The sequence below is a fragment of the Ursus maritimus genome, unplaced genomic scaffold (genome assembly GCF_017311325.1).
Source record: "Ursus maritimus isolate PB19 unplaced genomic scaffold, ASM1731132v1 scaffold_15, whole genome shotgun sequence".
Taxonomy (NCBI): Eukaryota; Metazoa; Chordata; class Mammalia; order Carnivora; family Ursidae; genus Ursus; species Ursus maritimus.
In genome coordinates this window covers 55,342,054-55,361,334 of record NW_024423897.1, presented here as the reverse complement: position 1 = coordinate 55,361,334, position 19,281 = coordinate 55,342,054, and the positions used below count along the sequence as shown (strand labels likewise).

Sequence of the window (19,281 nt, the reverse complement as noted above, 5' to 3'; positions counted from 1 at the left end):
GTATCTGAATTTAGATTTTCATTTCACTGAAAGGTTAATATTAGTGTTGAAAGAAAAACATGAGATTTATTGTATATTGTGAACAGAGGACTTCAATTGCTATTTAATCCCACAAGATAAGGAGACATGTAACTATATTTAAAATACAGAAACCAGCTAATAACCAGTTTTCATTTGATATTCGTCTTTATCTTCAGTATGCCATTTAAAAAAGCTAGTACTGCATCTTCACCCACATCATATTAGTCTCGTTGAAACAGACATTCTCATTGAGGCTACCTTAAGAAGGAGGGAGGTCCTCAGACATCAGAGCCACTCTGAAGACTCTTTCTTCGTCAGGATTCTGTAGTGACACTTTCATAGTCTCTCTTTTTTTTTGCTTTGTGTTGACTTTATTTTCATTCTCTGTTGCTTTGTTCAAATGCTAGATCTGTGGCTCTAGCCATGTGGCTAATGACTACCATATTGACAACACAGATAATACGACATTTCTGTCAACATAGTGAGTTCTGTTGGACCATAGAGGGTTCTGGAGGGAGCCAATTTGATCAGATTGATTAATTACTTTCACTGGGGTTATGCAGAGCCCTTTTTGTATACCAGTCCACCTCAGGGGTCACAGGTCAGCCTGTGAGTTGGCCGCCATTGGAATAGGAGCTTCGATAATCAGCTTTTTTTAGACAAACAAAAGGCTACTCCTGAGAATGAGACTGAGAAAAACAGCACAGCCGCCTGGTTATTTTGTGTAATAAAATAAAATTTTTAGAATTTTATAACAAAAATGCATAATAATTTCATGCTTTCGTTATAGCTTGAGCTTGTATATACACATTCATATTTCATTTAATGGTGTAACATAAAATGTATGTGAGGTAATATTTGTTCAGCATCAGGTTAAAGAAGAAAAATAAATTTCCAAATGGAATAGAGAGTTTAGCTAAATATCAGAAAGACACTGGTGACATGGCCTTGTTTCCTAATAGATCATGAAGACTTTGATAGTTGCTGTGCTGCTGGCGGGAGTTGTCCCACTCCTGCTGGGGCTCCTGTTTGAGCTGGTTATTGTTGCTCCCCTGAGGGTTCCCTTGGATCAGACTCCTCTTTTTTACCCATGGCAGGTAAGTGCATGACTTTTTCTCATTTTTCTTTGTGGACTTGGAATCAGAAAAATCCTTGATTTTTTTTTTTTTTTTGAGTGATTATAGGCAGTTTGTTTAGAAAGACTCCTTAACTTTTTCTATTGTAGGAACCCTTATAAAATCGATTAAATAATACACTTTAATCCATTACCTTCAAAATATGCAGGTCATATAATTCCTTTAAAAGTTCTTTATAGGTTAAAATGTCACTCTTCATTTAGGCTTCACCTGATATTTAGAGATACAAATTAACATGCATTGATCTTTCCACTTTTTAGTTAAGGTGAGATATCTTCTTCTGGTTTGAGACTTTAAGCAGTAACTTACATTTTTTTAAATAATTACAGCATGTTTTCCCACAAAGTCACAGGCTTATTAAAAAGAGCATTCTGACGGAACCTTATAGGTCACAACAAAGATCTTAAAGCTGGTTGGGAAGAAAAATACTACTTTTCTATAGTATTTAGAGCCTGGTATTAGCATCATAGACTTCAAGTTCTTAAGAGATCCTAGGGGAAAGAGCTAGGCACTGACTTCAGTCATTCAGAGGCTTTTCAGCCTTGTTTCTGTTTCCTCTTGTATATGATGGTGGATTTACTGGAAATGAAAATTATGTGGGCTGTATTTCCCTTCCTCTACTTTCCAGATGAGCCTCCACAAACTTCATTTAACAGCACATATTATGTTAGTGCTCTAATGTGTGCTAAAACCCTGTATTGTATAACTCAGATGGAAATGAGGCCAGTGCAGGAACTTCTTGTGCACCTTACAGGCTGGTGGGCCAGCCAGACAGGTAACAGATGGGCTGCTCTGTGACTGGGGCAAGCACAGGTTGCTGCGGCATCATGTGGGAGAGTATTTATTCTGGTTTTGGGAGTTGGGATTTGGTTTTCTGTAGGAGACATTGTCTAGGCCAACCTAGTAGAGTACAGAGGAGTGGGTAAGAAAGGAAGACGAGGGGCGCCTGGGTGGCACAGCGGTTAAGCGGCTGCCTTCGGCTCAGGGCGTGATCCCGGCGTTATGGGATCGAGCCCCACATCAGGCTCCTCTGCTATGAGCCTGCTTCTTCCTCTTCCACTCCCCCTGCTTGTGTTCCCTCCCTCGCTGGCTGTCTCTATCTCTGTCAAATAAATAAATAAAATCTTAAAAAAAAAAAAAAGAAAGAAAGAAAGGAAGACGATAGTCCAGAAGGAGGGAGGGGGCAGACCACACAGTGAGACATACGTATGGAACTACCTCAAATCCAGTGTGCTCTGGATCAGACTCGGAGAGGAAAGTGAGAAATAAAGGGAAATAATTAAGCACATGTGATGTCTTTGTGTAAGAGCTGTGTTGCAGTATAGTCGGGTAGTATCAGGGATTGAAGGAAAGCTATTTCTTACATAATAATGCCAGCTAACAAAGGTAGAGGCATTAACAGATTTAGAAAATCACTATTTTGCAATAGTTAACAAAATAAATGATTCCAGCAAGGATTGTCAGTGGATACGGAACCCATCAGGTGAAAGCCGATGGGTCTTCAGTTACTATTGCTGCCTAGCAAGTTATGTCACAACTGTGTGGCTTAAAACAATCATTTATTGTGTCCAGAGATTCTGCGGGCTAGAAATTAAAACAGGCCATATTGATTTGTCTCTGCTGCATGTTAGATGGGGCCTCAGCTGGGAAGACTCAGTAGCCAAGTGTGATTTGGGAGCTGTGGCAGGAATCCTTTGGAAGCGTCATCACTCACCTGTGAGGGATGACATTGGTTGTTGGTTTCACTCCAGTTGGGCAGTCAGGTGAAGCTCCTGGATGTACCTGGGCTTCCTCACAGCTTGGTTGCATCAAGGGAGCTGGGCTTCTTCTTATACTGCACTTGAGAGAAATGAGTGTCCCAGCAAACAAGGTAGGAGCTGGGCCACCTTTTATGACCTCATTTCAGAATTCCCACAGTATTGCTTTTCACTACATTCTGTTGGATACAAGCAAGGCACAACGGTTGGCCCAGATTCAAGGGAAGGGGCTATAGACGCTAGCCACTTGATGGGAGAAAAGTTTGTAAGCATGTTTCAACAGCACTGCAATGCAGAAGTAGTTATTTGAATGGTGGCAGAATGTCTTCTTACAGATCACTTGATATCCCAAAGGAAAACACACAACTTTACTATGGAAGTAGGACAGATGCTGCCTTAAGCCAGTGATCACTGCCAGTGCAGCAAATAGGAAGTGTTTGCATCTTGATGTTATGCAGTGTGCAGCACTGAAAAAGAGCAGGTAACCCCTGATGTCCAGGAGCTGGCCTGGCATCATCAGGTAGGCCTTGGTGTTCTCCTGTCTGGCAGAAATAATTGCACAGAACATCAGCATCACACGAGACCACTCTGTGACCGTGATGGAGCCAGACAAAAGCAAGTCCCTATCATAATCATGTCTCAGCACAGGCAAAACATGAGCATTGTCAGATCACAAAAGTGAGAAAACAACCCCCCATTCCCAGCTGACATCGCTGGCTGCTGCTTCATTACCAACTACAGTTTTAGCCTCAGTCAGTCCCTGCTTCTGGATAAGATTCAGTAAGATACCCAATATAGATTACCTCGCTTTCTAAAGGATTTGACATAGAACAAGGCCCTGCTTCCTTAAATTCTCTCATATCGCTTCAAACAAACTGAAATACTATAATGAGCTTTTCTAACATTCTTACTGAGCACCCCAACTTCCCCATACTGTGTTCTTCCTCAGTGCAGTGAGTAGTAAATGCAGCTTGCACAGTTACATGTGTGTCCTTGGTGGTCTTGACAGTACCCAACATTGTCATTTTGCAGAGTAACTGGAAACTATCCAGTTTTAAGAATATTTATATATTATGACCTAGCAGTTTCACTTTTCCAGATCTGCTGCAAAGAAACATTTACATGTGTGCAGGAAGCGCAACCAAGGCTGTTTCCACTCTGTCATTTTTTATAATGTCAAAATTATAAGCAACCCAGATGTCCATCAGCAGAAATGACTAAAGAAATGTGATATATTTTTACTTTGGCACTTAGTGCAGCAGTTAAAAAGAGTGAAGTAGAGCTGTATGTTTTGCTATAGATAGCTCTCAGACATGTTTTTAAGTAGGAAAAAAATACAAGTCGTAGATGGATATATGAAGCATGGTATCCTTAAAATTCTGGATAAAACTCTAACATTTGAAAGAACTGTTTGCTTTGTCTTCATCCCTGACTTTAAGCTACTTGCCATCCCTGTGTCAAGCAGCTATAGATTTATGGGAGACTTGACTTTTGGAATTCTAGCAGAGAAACTAGTGTTGTGTGTTCTGTCCTGTGGGAAAGGACTGGATATATCAGTGGATCTTGAAAGAGCTTGAACCTGAGCAGTCTGTGGACTTCCTCAGGTGAACATGAACCTCACCTGGGTGCCTTCTAGACTCCCAAAGGCCAAGAGAAAGCTGAATTTGTGGGTCGAATCTTCCCTGCCGGGGATCCTGGGACAGGACAGAAGCGGCAGGGAGGCTTTCACCATGTTCTCAGTAGGGGACTGGCATGTGCTCTCCCAAAGGTCTAAAGGGCTAAAAGGTCCTTTTGCAGCCCTTTAGGTTATACTTAGTCTGACCTGAGCCTCATCAGACCTGCAGAGAAAAATACCAAGTGGTTTATCTAAGAGGGTGCACAGCAGCAACAGAAAGAAAGGTCAGGCAGAGCAATCAGAACACATGCCCTGTGACGTGGAACTGCTCACCGAGCCATGAGCATACAGTGCAGATCAAGGGGAGTATGTGTGTACACACACACACAATGGCAATAAAACAAAGTGAAACTGTGATGCTGTATAGTGTGGATCTCAGACATTCAGTAGATGAATTAAAGACGTGGGTAGGGGGTGCCTGGGTGGCTCAGTCGTTAAGCGTCTGCCTTCGGCCAGGGCGTGATCCCAGGGTCCTGGGATCGAGCCCTGCATCAGGCTCCCTGCTCTGCTGGGAGCCTGCTTCTTCCTCTCCCACTCCCCCTGCTTGTGTCCCCCCCCCCGTCAGATAGATAGATAGATAGATAGATAGATCGATCGATCGATCAAATCAAATCTTTAATAAAAAAATGTGGGTAGTCACCATTGAAGTTCAGATTGGGCTCCTGGAAGACCACTGCCAAGCCCAGAGCAAAACTGAATGAGTAGGAAGTTGAAGAGAAAGGTAAGGGCCTTGGAGAATATATCCAGGGGATTTAGCATCCCCTAGTAAGAGCTCCAGAGTGCAGAAATGAGGCAGCATGGAATGAAATAGAAAAAATTAACTGAAGAAAGTCCTGATTCTGTAGGTTAAAGGGCTCATCAGATTTGGTGAAGTGGACATTGAGATGAGACTGGTAAGAAAAACACATATTTGAGCATATCTTGGTAAGATTTCTGAATTCTAAAAGTAAAGAGAAATCAAACTTCAAAAAAGAAAATCGTACTGGTAATGGACTTTCTGTAGCACCCCAAGCCATATAGCAGAAGAGCATCCACAGACTGCTGAGAGAAAAGGGACAAAAACCAAGCTTCCTATACCCAGGCAAAATGTCATTAGCCATTCGTCTGTCAGAGTGAAGAGCCATTTTTAGGATGTGCAAGAATTCAGAGCGTGCATCAACCTTTGACCCCATTTGAAGAAGATGCTCACAATACTGACCAGCCTAATCAGTGAATCAGAACATTAGCCTCAAGATGGTGGACAAAAAAGAGGAAAACCGTATGAGCAAAATCCATATAAAAATGATACCACATCTTTTCCATGGGATGTATATGTGTAGATATAGATAAATGCATAGGGGAAAAAATGTGGAGGGTACATACCAGTGTTAGCAGTGGTCATTGGTGGGGAGGAATCAGGATTTGGGCTGGTGAGGACTCCAGCCTTCTCTACAAAAGGTTTTGGTTTTATGTAAGAATGGATCTAAGTGTTACATGTTACCTTTTAAAAAAATACATTAAGGGGTGCCTGGTGTCTCAGTTGTTAAGCAGCTGCTCAGGTCATGATCCCAGGGTCCTGGGATTGAACCCCGTATTGGGCTCCCTGCTCAGCAGGGAGCCTGCTTCTCCCTCTCCCTCTGCCTGCTACTTCCCATACTTGTGGCTCTCTCTCTCTCTCTGTCAAATAAATAAAATCTTTACAAAAATAAGTAAAATTTAAAAATACATTAAAAAAAAAAGACACCAGGCTATGAAGGACTTTGTGTGCCATGTTGAGGACTTTGGGGTTGTAAGCAGGGAATTGACCTCAGGTGGTCTGATTTGTGCTTTAACATGTCATGTGGTGGTGGGGGGGTGGCAGTGGTGATTACTCTGGCTGCCTGGTAGAGTGCTGGTATGGGCAGGCCAGAGGCACAGTGGAGAGCATGGTGTGGCCATGGAGGTTTTAATAACAGTTCAGCAGTACTAGAGCTAGAAGCTCTCTGTGAGCCTTTGGGATAGTTTCTTTAGGCCAAACATGGCTCCACAGGCTTATTTTGACTAATTAACTTGGCTAAAACCAACACGGCAGCCTAAGATGGTTTGATGAAATAAAATCACGTCCCTGTTTTATATATTTGCCTATTGAGATTTCCATTAATGTTGACAGATTTCCTAATTCTCTTGGAAAAGTAACGTAGGTTTTTGAGAGATACTAGAATTTGTTTTGTTAGAAACATTGAAATTGAGCTCTGGTGACGGGGGCGGAAGGGGGGCGGCAATTTCCCTGGATTTTCTAGTGTATGTTAGTCTTCCGTAAAATTGTTACTAATCCTGCAGAACTTATGTTTTGAAATGAAATATGCAGGAAAATTGTATAGCCTCTCTGCTGGGTTTATTGCTGAAAACGAAAATCTGTTAAATGGTTTTTATTTCCCCGGGTGCCTGGGTAGCTGTGTCAGTTAAGTGCTCTCGACTCTTGATTTCAGCTCCGGTCAGGATCTCATGGTCCTGGGATCAGACCCCAGTAGTATCGTAGTATCAGGCTCCCTGCTCAGTGGGGAGTCTACTTTGTCTCTTTCTCTGCCTCCGCCCCTCCCCCTGCTCTCTCTCTCTCTCTCTCTCTCTCAAATAAGTAAATAAATCTTAAATGGTTTTATTTCCCTAGGACTGGGCACTTGGAGTCCTGCACGCCAAAATCATTGCAGCTATAACACTGATGGGTCCTCAGTGGTGGTTGAAAACAGTAATTGAGCAGGTGAGCAGAGTCAGCTTTCAGGAGAGCCTGGGAGTGGCAGAGGTGGTGCTTGGCCGCTGGGGCTCTTCCGTTTCATTTTTCCACCTTTCTGAGTTTTCTACACATTTTCTCCAATAAGTATATATAACTTTTTTTTTTTTTAAAGAAGACTGTTCGCTATTTTATCGCCATGAATTTTCACCAACCACTCTTTTAAAACTTCCCTTATCTGAATTAACCAGTGGCTCAAAGTCCCTAAAACCCTGTCTAAAGTAAAGGCAAAAATTAGCACATGTGTTTTTTTCCTGGGGCAGGAGTTCGGACGTAGGCTTGGTATTCAGTTTTCTAAATCTGTAGTAGAGTAAAGAGGTTGTTGTTCGAGACAAATAAAGGGCAGGGGCCCCTGGGTGGTACAGTCGGTTGAGCGTCCAGCTCTTGGTTTTGTCTCAGGTCGTGATCTCAGGAGGTTGTGAGATCCAACGCTGTGTCCATCTCCGCGCTCAGTGCAGAGTCTGCTTTGAGATTCTCTTTCCCTCTCCTCTGCTCCTCTCGCTCGTGCACATGCCCTCTCCCTCTCAAATAAATAAATCTTTTTTAAAATACAGGGCAGAAAAAAATTAAAAAAAAAAAACAAAGCTGATACTGTACACCTGAAACTAATATAACATTGTATGTTATTAACTAACTGGAATTAAAATAAAAACTTAAAAAAAATATATCCCAGAGCCTTAAAAAATAGTAAAAATAAAAAATAAAAACACATATCTTAATAAAAAAAAAAAAAAGCAGAGGTGTTTGGGAGTATTCTAGCTGCATGGCACCTAAGTCTATTATTGTATTATGGAACTGTCAGATAACTTGATCATTGTGTCGATAACCTTGTAAAAAGTAGTTTGTGCTTCTGTACAATAATAAGGCTGGGAAGTATGATAATTCATTTTAGGAAGATTTCTATCTAAAATAACTAACATAACAGATTTTAGTACTTCTTTAAGTTTTACTTGTCTAGAAAATGTACTTGTGGACAACCCTCTTATCCTTAGGTTAGTGCCAAATAAATTAGGTGTTAACAGTTCTGTGGCAGTAAAGGTACACCTCCTTTTGATGTATAGGAAATAAAAACAGTAGTTATTAGCTCAGTATGCATAAGAAAATTGTCAAAAAAATTCCTGCACTCAGAGATTTCTGGGAGTAGGACGAGCCGGGAGTTGCTGTTTGTTCACATGCATCTCTCCACTTTGGAGTCTCCAGGTGAGACTTTGGCCCTTGCAAAGGAGTGTGAAGAATATGGGCTTAATCACAGTTGGAGGCTGTGAAACATTGTTGATCTTTGTAATATTTTGATCTCTGATGCCTTTTTTCCTCCTACATATGTGTAGGTTTGAGTAAAAGGGTTGAAAAACACTGGGATGCCTTGTTGCATTGATTTAAATGCATTTGGGTTAAATAGGTTTCTTTGGATTGTAAGCATGCCTTTGGAGGGTTAAGCGGGTTGCCATGCACATCTGAATGCTCTGGCCCATTCCTGAGGGAGTGCGTTGAGTGGCACGGTACTCTGACTGTGTCCAGGACAAGTTCAAGTGCTGGGGAGAGAACAGGAACAGTGATCTTTAGTTTTGTCCCCCTCTGCACACCATCTTTATTTTCCGTTATTCCCAAAGTTTTCCCGCTTCCATTCATTCTTTCCTCTGAAGTGCTATTCATTAGAACTTTCTGGGTAAGATTATAAAAATGTTGTAGAAATTCTTGAAATAAAAAAAATTATAGAATTCTTTCATATTAAATTTTTATATAAATTATCTTCGATTTGTCAGAATTTCATTTATACAGGCTTTTCAGAAACATGTTTCCTGTTGATAAGGTTTTCTTATATTCAGATAAAGTGAATGCAGTCTTGAGTAATAGTACAGATCACTCGTACACAAGACGTGTGTGCGGTTTCAGGTTATGTGGCCTTCATCGAACATTATTGGATGTGTCTGGCATTGCATGCTGTAGGGCTAGTGCACTTATGATTCTAGACTGGCGTCTGACTGTTTCATCCCTTAGCAGAGTTAACTACAAAATGTAAGGAAGTAAATGCATTTCTGTAAAAACTTGTGAGCACCATACTTATGTTTGTCTTCAAAATTTGTCTTGACTTTGGGAAAAGTAACCCAATAGATTCAACTCCTTGTGTCCTGGATTCAGTAGAGATTGCTCTGTTAATTGGAGGAATTTGTCCTGTATTCTTGTTCTAATTTTCTCCCTCATGTTTCAGGTTTATGCAAATGGCATCCGGAACATTGACCTTCACTATATCATTCGTAAACTGGCAGCGCCAGTGATCTCTGTGCTCTTGCTTTCCCTGTGCGTACCTTACGTCATAGCGTCCGGCGTCGTTCCTTTACTAGGTGGGTAATGCTGGCGGGGGAGCTGGAGAGAGCGTCTTTATGAACATCGCTATGTTATTGTCACTTCCAGTATCATAGGCTTTCTGGCTCCATATGATTAATTTGTAAAGATAAATCTAGCTAAAACAGTGATTTCAGAAGACTGTTTTTCTTAGACTTGACAACTTAGGGCAAGATTTGGAGAATCATAAAGCTCTTTGGTATAGTTTTTTTCTCTAGGCAGGTGAGAAAGTATTAACATTTACACTGTCCCCAAAATAGGAACAGATTTCCTTCAGATTGTCTTCTCCTGACTAGAAGTGCTATGATCCCATACTTGTAAAATCAAGGGAAAGTGTTTTTATATTTAATCATCAAAATGTTCTTTACCATAAAAGGAAGAACAAAGAGGGGATGGATGGTATTTAGTAATACTTCAACAGCTAGATATTATCTTATCAATTGTGTGCTGAAGAGTCCTCACAGGACCTTAAACCCAGTATGTTCAGAATGATACACACAATGTTTTCCCCTCCCAAGTCGTCGTCTTCTGATTTCCCTCTCTCAGTGGCTAGTGTTATCATCCAACAGGCTGCATGAGTCAGAAACCTTTTAGGTCATCTGTGTCATCTGAGTCTCTGCCTTCCCTACTCAAATGGTCCCCAAGTCCCACTGACCCAGCCTCCGAAACTCATTCTCTAATCCTCACCTCTCCCCTGGGCTCTCACCTTAACCGCAGTGGCCCCCTATTTGGTTTCCCTGATTTGAAGCCACCACCATTAATTCACTTTCCACAGTGACCTTTCTTATGAATGAGTCTCATTGTTCCTCTTTAGTGAACATCCTCTTGTTGGTTCCTGCGTGGCCTTGAAAGCACAGTCCCGCTCCTCAGCATGGTTCACGAGGCTTCTCTCGCTGTGACTGCTGCATTCTGGCCTCACTCCAGGCCTCACTCCATCTCACACACGAGTTTCAGTTTTAATTAAGCACCACCAGTCCCTTCTTCCTAGGGGAAGAACATATTTTCATTTCACTGTCCTTCCACATACACTTAGAGTTTTTCTTTTTTGGTTTTACAGGTGTTACTGCGGAAATGCAAAACTTGGTCCATCGGCGAATTTATCCATTTTTACTGATGGTTGTGGTATTGATGGGGATCTTGTCCTTCCAGGTCCGCCAGTTCAAGCGCCTTTATGAGCACATTAAAAATGACAAGTAAGTCTATACTTCCATTCATCTAGCTTAAGAGGTCTTGTTTATTAATTTTTGTTTCTAATGTGATAAATCATAGTTGGGAAAAGTGCTCAGATTCTGGATATTTTTTGAGGTAGAATTAACAGGATCTGCTAACAGATTGGGTGTAGGATATGAAAGAGAGCATTATCAAGGACTCAGTTGGGCCAAGCAACTGGGAATACAGAGTTGTCATTTATCTAGATGAAAGTACTGGGAGATATTGGGAGAGGAAGACTTTTTAATGCCTGTTCCAAATAGTTTTTAGTTTTTAGTCTGTTGCCAAATGTTTTGGTCTGACAGTATATTAAATAGTTTTGTATAAAAATAAGAAGCCTGTATGAGGACTTAGCTTGCCTCAGCCCTGCCTGCAGCTGGGGGCCACTGGGTCACTCTGACCATTGCGGAGGGAGGCTGTGAGGCCCCTACAGAAGTATTGTAGGGCCTCTGTTTGGGGGACACTCTGTGACCTGACCTCAGTGAGAGACTAACAGTGGCCAAGGGAAACACCTTCCTGGGCTGGATAACTGCCCTCTGACCTTCCATTTTCTGACAGAAAGCCGAGTCCTCTTCTGCTCTCATGGTGTCCAGCAGGGACAGGGAGTTTATAACTCCCCATCTGGGTTTGCCTGGAAAGTCCCAGTGTCCACGTGCCGTCTTGTGTCATTGTTAACAACATCCCTGTTTATTTGTGAGTGTCCCAGTTTAGACAGAGGATTATATGGTCACCTTATTTGCTCTGAGGATTCTTAAGAGTAATATTTTTAAGAATGAAATTGAGGGTGTTTAAGGCTTCTCCAGAGCATTTACTGGCAGTAAAAATACAAGTACACTTAGGCAGTCAGAGTATAAAATTCCGTCCACCACGGAAGAGCAGAGGGGGGATTTCAGTGATGAGTGTCAGTTTGTGTCACCGCACTTGTTTAGGCCGCCGAGTACCTTCTGCAGGCAGAAGGCAAACGACACGGCCTCGGCTTCTGCTGCTTTCTTCGGCGCACGTCCCCCGCCCTGCTCGGCTGCCCCAGTATCCTTTCCCACCCCTCTCCCAGCCTTTCTTATTTGTTATTTTCTGCAGCCCAGTGCACTCTTTTCTCTCTCCTCATGTGTTCCTTCGTGGAGAAAACTGTTGAAGTGCAGGCTCTCTGGAGGCCGTATCTTGGGTGCTATTGTTTCCCTGATCTCTAGCAGTGTTTGAGCGTGGGGTGCGCGTGGGGCCGGCTGCAGCACGGGAGGGTGCTGGGGCATTAGGGAAAGTGGGAATGGGTTCAGAGTCTCCTTTTTCTGCCACTGAGTTACTATTGCTTTTTATTGCTTTTTCATTGCCGTAATGCTAACCCCATTCTTGACATGACATGGTATGTTTTGTGAAGACGTGTTTGTCAGGTAGAACTATGTGTATTATGTTAGAGTCTATTCAGTTGTCATTGTTTAAAACATGTATAAAATCCTCACAGTTTAAAAATCCACTGGTTGGTTGGGGAACAGTGTGGAAAGGAGTAATTAACTTTTGGAGAATTGGTAAGACAGAAAGTATTAAATAGTGGGATCATGGATGAAGAAGCAGTAGGATTAGTGAAATGTTTTAAAAAGTGACATGTTAAGCTACTTGGCATGAACTGCCAAAATATCTCATTAGGCTAGTATTTGTTGGCAGAAAAGTGGTAGGTGAAATCAAGATAGAAAAACAAATGGTGAAGAGTGAAAGTTACTGCCCTGAGTCTTTAGCACAAGCCAGGCCTTTGTTGCCATGGCCTTTGTATGCTTTCTGTTTCTTACCATGATCATGGGACATGGTACTGTTGTTTTTACTTTACTCATGAGTCAACTGGGTCTTAAAGACCCAGCTCCCGGGCCACCCTGTCACGGGCTGGCTTCATTCTCCCACACTTGCACCGGTGGCTAAGGACTTACAGGGCACTCCTGAGTGTGCAGTGCTGACTCCAAACAGGCACCTGTCACTCCGGCCTCCTGGAGCTTGTTGCCATCGTCAGCTTGGTCACCCAGTGTTCTCTGAGGGTCAGCTTGCAGGCCATCACCTCACTGAGTGAGGCACACCACTGCTTCCCCACAGCTGCTGCTGTCGTCCTGGGGGTGTATTGTCTGTCGTTCCAGCCATGGTCACTTCTGTCTCTAGTCTGCAGCCCTGTGCCCTTTGCCCTATCCTCCCTCTCATCACAGCATATAAAGCTCTGTTCTTGGGCCACAACCTCCTGCCTTCTGTCCCTTGCATACACTCACGTCTCTGCCATCTCTCCTTTGAACTTACTGAAAACTTTGCCCTTTGATTTCTACTTTTCTCTAGAGCTAGAGCTTTTCCAGTCTGCTTGGCTCCCTACCTAGCTTTCTGTCTGAAGGTCATATTTCTAGTCTGTTTCTTCAGATCTGTTCACTGAGCTGTTTTATAAAACATCTGTAACAGATAAATCCCCTGAATAAGCTTATGTGCCTTACCTCCAAGCGTGTGTGAGTTTATGAGAACCCCTAACGTATGGACCAGAGCATGTGCTCCATTGCCCAGCATCTGAGACCTTCCGACGTTTGCTGTTCTGTTTTCCACCGGCCTACACCTCACTGTGAGGTGCCTGCTTGTGTGCCTTTTGCCAGGTGTTCATTCTGGAGTCCCCTTCTACCTGTCTAACCATTGAAGGGTTTTAAGTGGGAATGATCTGATTTGCATTTAAAAACTATCACTGGCTGCTCTTAGGAAGAATGTTTAAATATATAAGATCATATAAGAGAGTAACCACCCTGTTTTTACAACCTAGATACCTTGTGGGCCAACGCCTCGTGAATTATGAACGGAAATCTGGCAAACAAGGCACATCTCCGCCACCTCCACAGTCGTCCCAAGAATAAAGTGGTTGTCTCAACTACCTTGACCTTCCCCTTGCCTTTACGTGTCCTTTTTTGTGGACTTCTCTCTTTGGAGATTTTTCCCAGTGATCTCTCAGCATTGTTTTTAAGTTAACTGTATTTGACTTGTGTTCTCAGCATTCAGAGAGCAGCAGTGCAAGGCCCTGCTGCCCTTCCTGCATCTTCCGACATCATAGCTGTCTGAGATCTGTACATGTGTAAATAGAAGTTCCTGGATACCCTAAAACCTTGGATTAAACAGAATGTGCATTGTACATCTTTAAGCAAAATGTATATTAATTTATTAAATCTAGTTGTCACTTTATTTTGGACCTGCTGTGATCTTGACAGGAAACGTGCCACAGAGCCATAGTGCAGAGGCAAGACTTTTTAATGACGTCTTTTGGAGCGCAGTATCGTGGTGTTCCTAGCAGTTCTTATTAAGTAGACTGTACATTCTGTCTTTCTTGGCTGTTCAGACCTTACCAAGAACTTGAAAGGAAACAAGTAGAAATCAGCAGTGGAGTGTCTGTGGTAAGAGAATATGAACTCTGTGCTTCACTGTCAGTCGTTTTTGGAAGTTATTTTGTATAACACCAAAGCTGTTGTACATTTTCTACTGCCTGATTTTTTTTCATGTGTCTGTGTTTATAATATTGTATAGTATCTTGTGCTAGGTGAGGAAATTATTTTTAATTTTGATAATTTAATATTCCTAGTGATCAGCATTAGGGGTTGGGTTTTTGTGCTTGTTAGGGGCATGTCTATATTAGAGAAAACCACAAATGTTCCACAAGAACATTTTCATTAGTTCCCTTTAGTCCCCCCGCCCCCGCCTTTTCCATACACAGCTGTCTTCTTTTCCTTTTTGGCAGCAGTGGCCAAAAGTCTTGCAGGATCACAAGTCTTATAAAATAACATCACCAACAATGCGTCATACTGGAATTAGAACACATGGAGATGTTTCTTAAATGTAGATGTGGTTTGTGGTCTTAAACCGTTAGAGAAGACTGGTGAGAACACCTGGTCCTGCTGGTTAGTGCACCATTGGGTGAGGATTAGGGAGTACATTCTTCCTAGATTTCCATAAGTAAATCCCAAAGTTTCCAGAGCTTTTTGTTTACAGAACAGAACTACAAATAAAACCAACTTGATTTTACTTGTCCAGAAGGAAGCTGGCTTGAGCTGGCCTTTTAACATAGGAGTGAAGAATGTATTTAATTGGAAATGTGCTGTAAAATCTCAGAAAACTGAACACTTATAAATCTGGTTTCCCCTTCTAACCAAAGCTTCGAGTAAGAAGTTTAGACAAATAGAACATGGGCACACAATCCAAGTATTTAATGGTAATGGTATATTTTAAGGGTGGTGTTTGCTTTTGAATGATAACCTAGAAGTTCTCAGAGAAAATGGACAGCATAGGTCTTCAAGAACTCTTAAAAGAGTTTCCATATAGTATTAAAATCTGTAGACTCTAATCTGAAGATTTTTTAAATATTAAAGTCAGCCAAACATAAGCTACCAAAAAAGCAAACATGTTCTGGTTGTTTTATATTTCAACAATTTTTCCTGAAGTGGTGATTACTTTACTTTAAAAATATACTTAAAACCTCAGTATCAAAAAAAAAAAAAAAAAAAAAAAGCTTGACATAGGGTTCAGTGTTACACTTTTTGGCACTTTGTAGCAGTCCTTTCTCTTGTATTTGAAATAAAGTCTTTGCTAGCCCTACCTTTACTTAGAAATTTAGTCCTACTTTAAAAAATTAGGAGCATTTTAAAATGTAATGCCACTTGTCGTGGTGTATGTCTATATAAATTGTTCTCTTTGGGAGAAAAATATTATCGATTGGGCATATAACTTGATTATATTAATTTAAATTTCTTTTTTAATTTTTCAGAGAATTTGTAGATCTTGATATAAAGTCATTGGAACACCTTTATCTGTTTTACCAGGAAGAGATCTAGGCAGATACCATAAAAGATTAAAAATTGTTATTCTACAGAATTTTAAATGAATCTTATCAGATATTTTATAAAAAAACAAAACAAAAAAACCGAACATATATATGAATGTGTATGAATGGCCGAAAGTTGCCCTCCATTTCACTGGCGATAACTTTATCTTGTTGTACTTAAGGATTTCCTCTTGGTTTTCAGTTGTGCTTTGTCCTCTTTTCGATCAGATGAATACTTCCGTAAGGAAAGCATTTGCTGGCATAATATTTACATGGGTCGCATCAGGATTTTAGTATTAACCGATAGTCTTATAAGCATTTGAAACGTCCAGTTCAGAAAGTACTAGTATTGCTGCCCTTCTTCCTGTAGATTTCTCTTTTTTTCCTATAATAACATAGTTTTGCTTCATTTTACATTGGGCTAAAACAGTCTTCAAGTAAGTTAATTAGGAAAGACCCTTTTGCTTTATTTTTAACTGTTTATAAATTGAAGACAAATCAACATTTGGGAGTTAGTTTCGCATGACCAGTTTTCAAATGGTCATAGTATGAAGTGTGCAGTTGTTCCTCATTAGCAAATTATGTTTTGATTTTTAAACTATTAAATACTAATAGTTGAGGTGAAAACTGAAGAAAATGCCAATGTGAAATTTATGTATAGCTAGCCTTAAAAAAGTTCCGTGTTTTTAGGTGATTTTTTTCCTGTTAGTTTGCTGGAGAAACAGTGGAAATTGGACATCTCAATTCCAGATGTAAACAAAAAGTAATTTTTATTTCAACATCTAATATAGCTGTTATTACTGTGGATTCTTGTCTTGTGTTTTTTCTTTCCCTTATTCAAAGTAATAGAGAATAACTTTTTCTTAAATGATTTGGTCTTAGAGATGTCATTTCTGTATTGGCAAATTCTATTATTAAAGTGTAACTCTTGAATTTAGGTTGAATTCATAACTTTGAAAACAAAGCAGCAGTGGACATTTCTCCATTGTATTGTGTTTACAACCCCCCCCCCCACACACACACGCATGAGAATGTAGCGCCAGTCTAAGAACACTGGCATTTTTTCAACTTCACAAGTTAGCTACTTATTCTCACTTTCAGGATTGAGTATTTTAAGCTCTCTTCTTACTGTGACCAGTTTTACACATTGTAAAATTAAATGATTATGTTTAAAAGACTCCTTTAGAATGTTGCCTGCTCAGTTCCCAGTGGGAAGAGACAAAAGTAAAATATCTTGCCACCGAAGTATTATTAAAACCTCATGTGTGGAGATTCTCTAACTCCTTCAGCTGGGCTGTCTGTATCTCCTTATTAATTTCCCCCTTGGGCACGTTTCCTTCTCACCCTCCTACTGCCCTATGTCATTTTTTAAAAGCAGCCATTTTGAGTAAGGGTTTCATTCAAATCTCCAGCAATATGCTTGGCACGAATACAACAGAGTTAGGACAGTGTATATCTTTTTTCATTCCCATCTGTTTTATATGAGTGCCTAGTTCTGTCATGAGAGTAAAGTAGTATTGTAAATGGAAATGTAATGGCTGTAAGGCCTAGGAAGAATGACTGTCTTAGAGGGTAAATAGAACACTTAGTTATTTGGGACATCAATTTTCTATTAAAGCAAACACCTTAAATACCCAGACCAATTTTATGTGTATATATTCTAAAATGCTCCCTTTTTTTATGTGGTTGGTTGTTGCCTTCTAAGTCAAGAGAACAAAATTGAATAAAGTGAATGTTAGTTGTAGCCTAGTTTTTTTGGTTTGTTTTTGCTTTGTTGCAAGATTGCTTCAGAATTACAGAAATGTGCATTAGTAATCAGCATAGGTAGATGATTTAGGTATTTTTTTAATAGTTACATAAGAAAAAGAACTAAGTTACATGTGATTATAGTTCCTCTATTCTAAGTTTTAAAGTATAGTTGCAGAGAACATATCCCTTCCCCTTTGTCCCCTCACTGTACTAAGAGACCATCATCACTGGGAGTAGTGGAAGGCCCTCTTCCCGCGCTGCAGGCAAGATGCTGCCCACTTCCACACCGTCTACAAGATCCACGTGCCAAAGGTTTTCTCTCTAAGCGGATACTTGGAATGGAGTAAAACCAGCCAAGTCCATTTTATGTAGTTGACGGTAAATCTCAGAGAAAAAAGAAAGAATTGCATGAAGCTTTTTTTCTTCCTAAGTCCCCCTTATGAACAGATTCTTTTGTTTCTAGGTTCAAAACTGAATGATATCTTTTTAATCAAGTGCATTTTTATTTTCAATGCAGTGGTGGTAGGCGAAATGCTGTTTGAACCATAGGGCATCTGTAATCTGTGAAGTTGAAGTTTCGCAGCAAAGGAAATTGCATGGTGGATCTCAGAACGTGGCCAGTAATTCCCCCTCACACCCCATGGTGTACAGCCACTCTTGTTGCAAAGAACACTGATAGCACGAGTGGATTAAGGATCTGAGGAGGTAACACTCTCCCCTCCTCCTCCCACAGTGGTTTGGTTTTGGTGTCTGTTTTCTTTCCCACACTGTGCTGAGCACTATAGTTGAGTCGAGGTACGGTGTCTGCCTTCAAGGAGCCCTTTAGAGTGGAAAAGGCCAGAAAAATGAGCAGAAGGTTCTAGTCCAGGTATGACTAGAATGCCCCGAGGAATACAGAGCAGGGTCCCCTGGGCACTCTACTGTCCTCCGCCACGCCCCAGGCCCCTCTCCAGCCTCCTGCGGTGTACTTCACTCAGCGACAGCCAGAAACCTGGGGAGAGGAGGTCCCCTTTACACTGGTTTATACGGTTTAATCATCATCTTAAAATTTCTCTTTTTACATATGTAACAGTACGGTGTCTTTCTGCTTCTCCGTGTTTGTTCAGTAACTCTTAGGCCAAGAAGCTTTATGCCGGGAACCCCCTTCAGTAACTCCTTTGTTCTTTGCTCAGTTGTAGCAATCTCTTCTGGTTATACAGATCCACTGAACCCATGGAGCAGAACAGAGAGTCCAGAAATAGACCCACTGTATATGGACAGTTGATTTTTGACAAGGGTGTGAAAGTTGAACAATGGAATAATTCGACCTTCAGATGCAAAAATAAAAATTGATCCATATCTCAACATATGCAAAAATTAACTCAAATGGGTTATATTCCTAAACATGAAACCACAAACTATATAACTTCTAGAAGAAAAAGGGGAAAATGTTCAGCCTTGGGTAAGGCAAAGATTTAGATTAGATAACAACCCAAAAGCACAGTCCATAGAAGAAAAACTTGATAAACTGGACATGACCAAAATTGAAAATGTCTGCTCTTTGATATATGTGGTTTAGAGGACAACAAACAAGCCTTGGAATGGCAGGAATTATTTGCCAAACATTTCTGATAATAGACATGCACTCAGAATAGAAAAAGAAGTCTCAACACTCAGTAGTTTGAGAGGATCCATTTGCCCATTTTAAAAATGGGCAAAATATTTAAACTTCACTAAAGAGGATATACAGATGGCAAATAGGCACATGAGAAGCTAGCTGTTAACATAATTAGCCATTAGGAAAACAAATTAAAACCACGAGTTACCACCACAGATCTGTTAGAATGACTGAAATT

General features: G+C 40.9%; 1 protein-coding gene across 2 annotated transcripts in view; it reads left to right on the top strand.

The window, feature by feature from the left end:
* MARCHF6 (membrane associated ring-CH-type finger 6) overlaps positions 1 to 14,017 on the top strand; it is a 75,903-nt gene extending 61,886 nt beyond the window's left edge. For both annotated transcript variants that reach the window (XM_040630553.1, XM_040630552.1), the window contains exons 22-26: positions 984 to 1,118; positions 7,216 to 7,305; positions 9,545 to 9,677; positions 10,736 to 10,871; positions 13,655 to 14,017. In XM_040630553.1, coding sequence (XP_040486487.1) covers positions 984 to 1,118; positions 7,216 to 7,305; positions 9,545 to 9,677; positions 10,736 to 10,871; positions 13,655 to 13,745 — 585 coding nt within the window. In that variant the 3' untranslated portion in view covers positions 13,746 to 14,017. The remainder of the gene's footprint in view (positions 1 to 983; positions 1,119 to 7,215; positions 7,306 to 9,544; positions 9,678 to 10,735; positions 10,872 to 13,654) is intronic.
* The last annotated feature ends 5,264 nt before the right edge of the window (positions 14,018 to 19,281 follow it).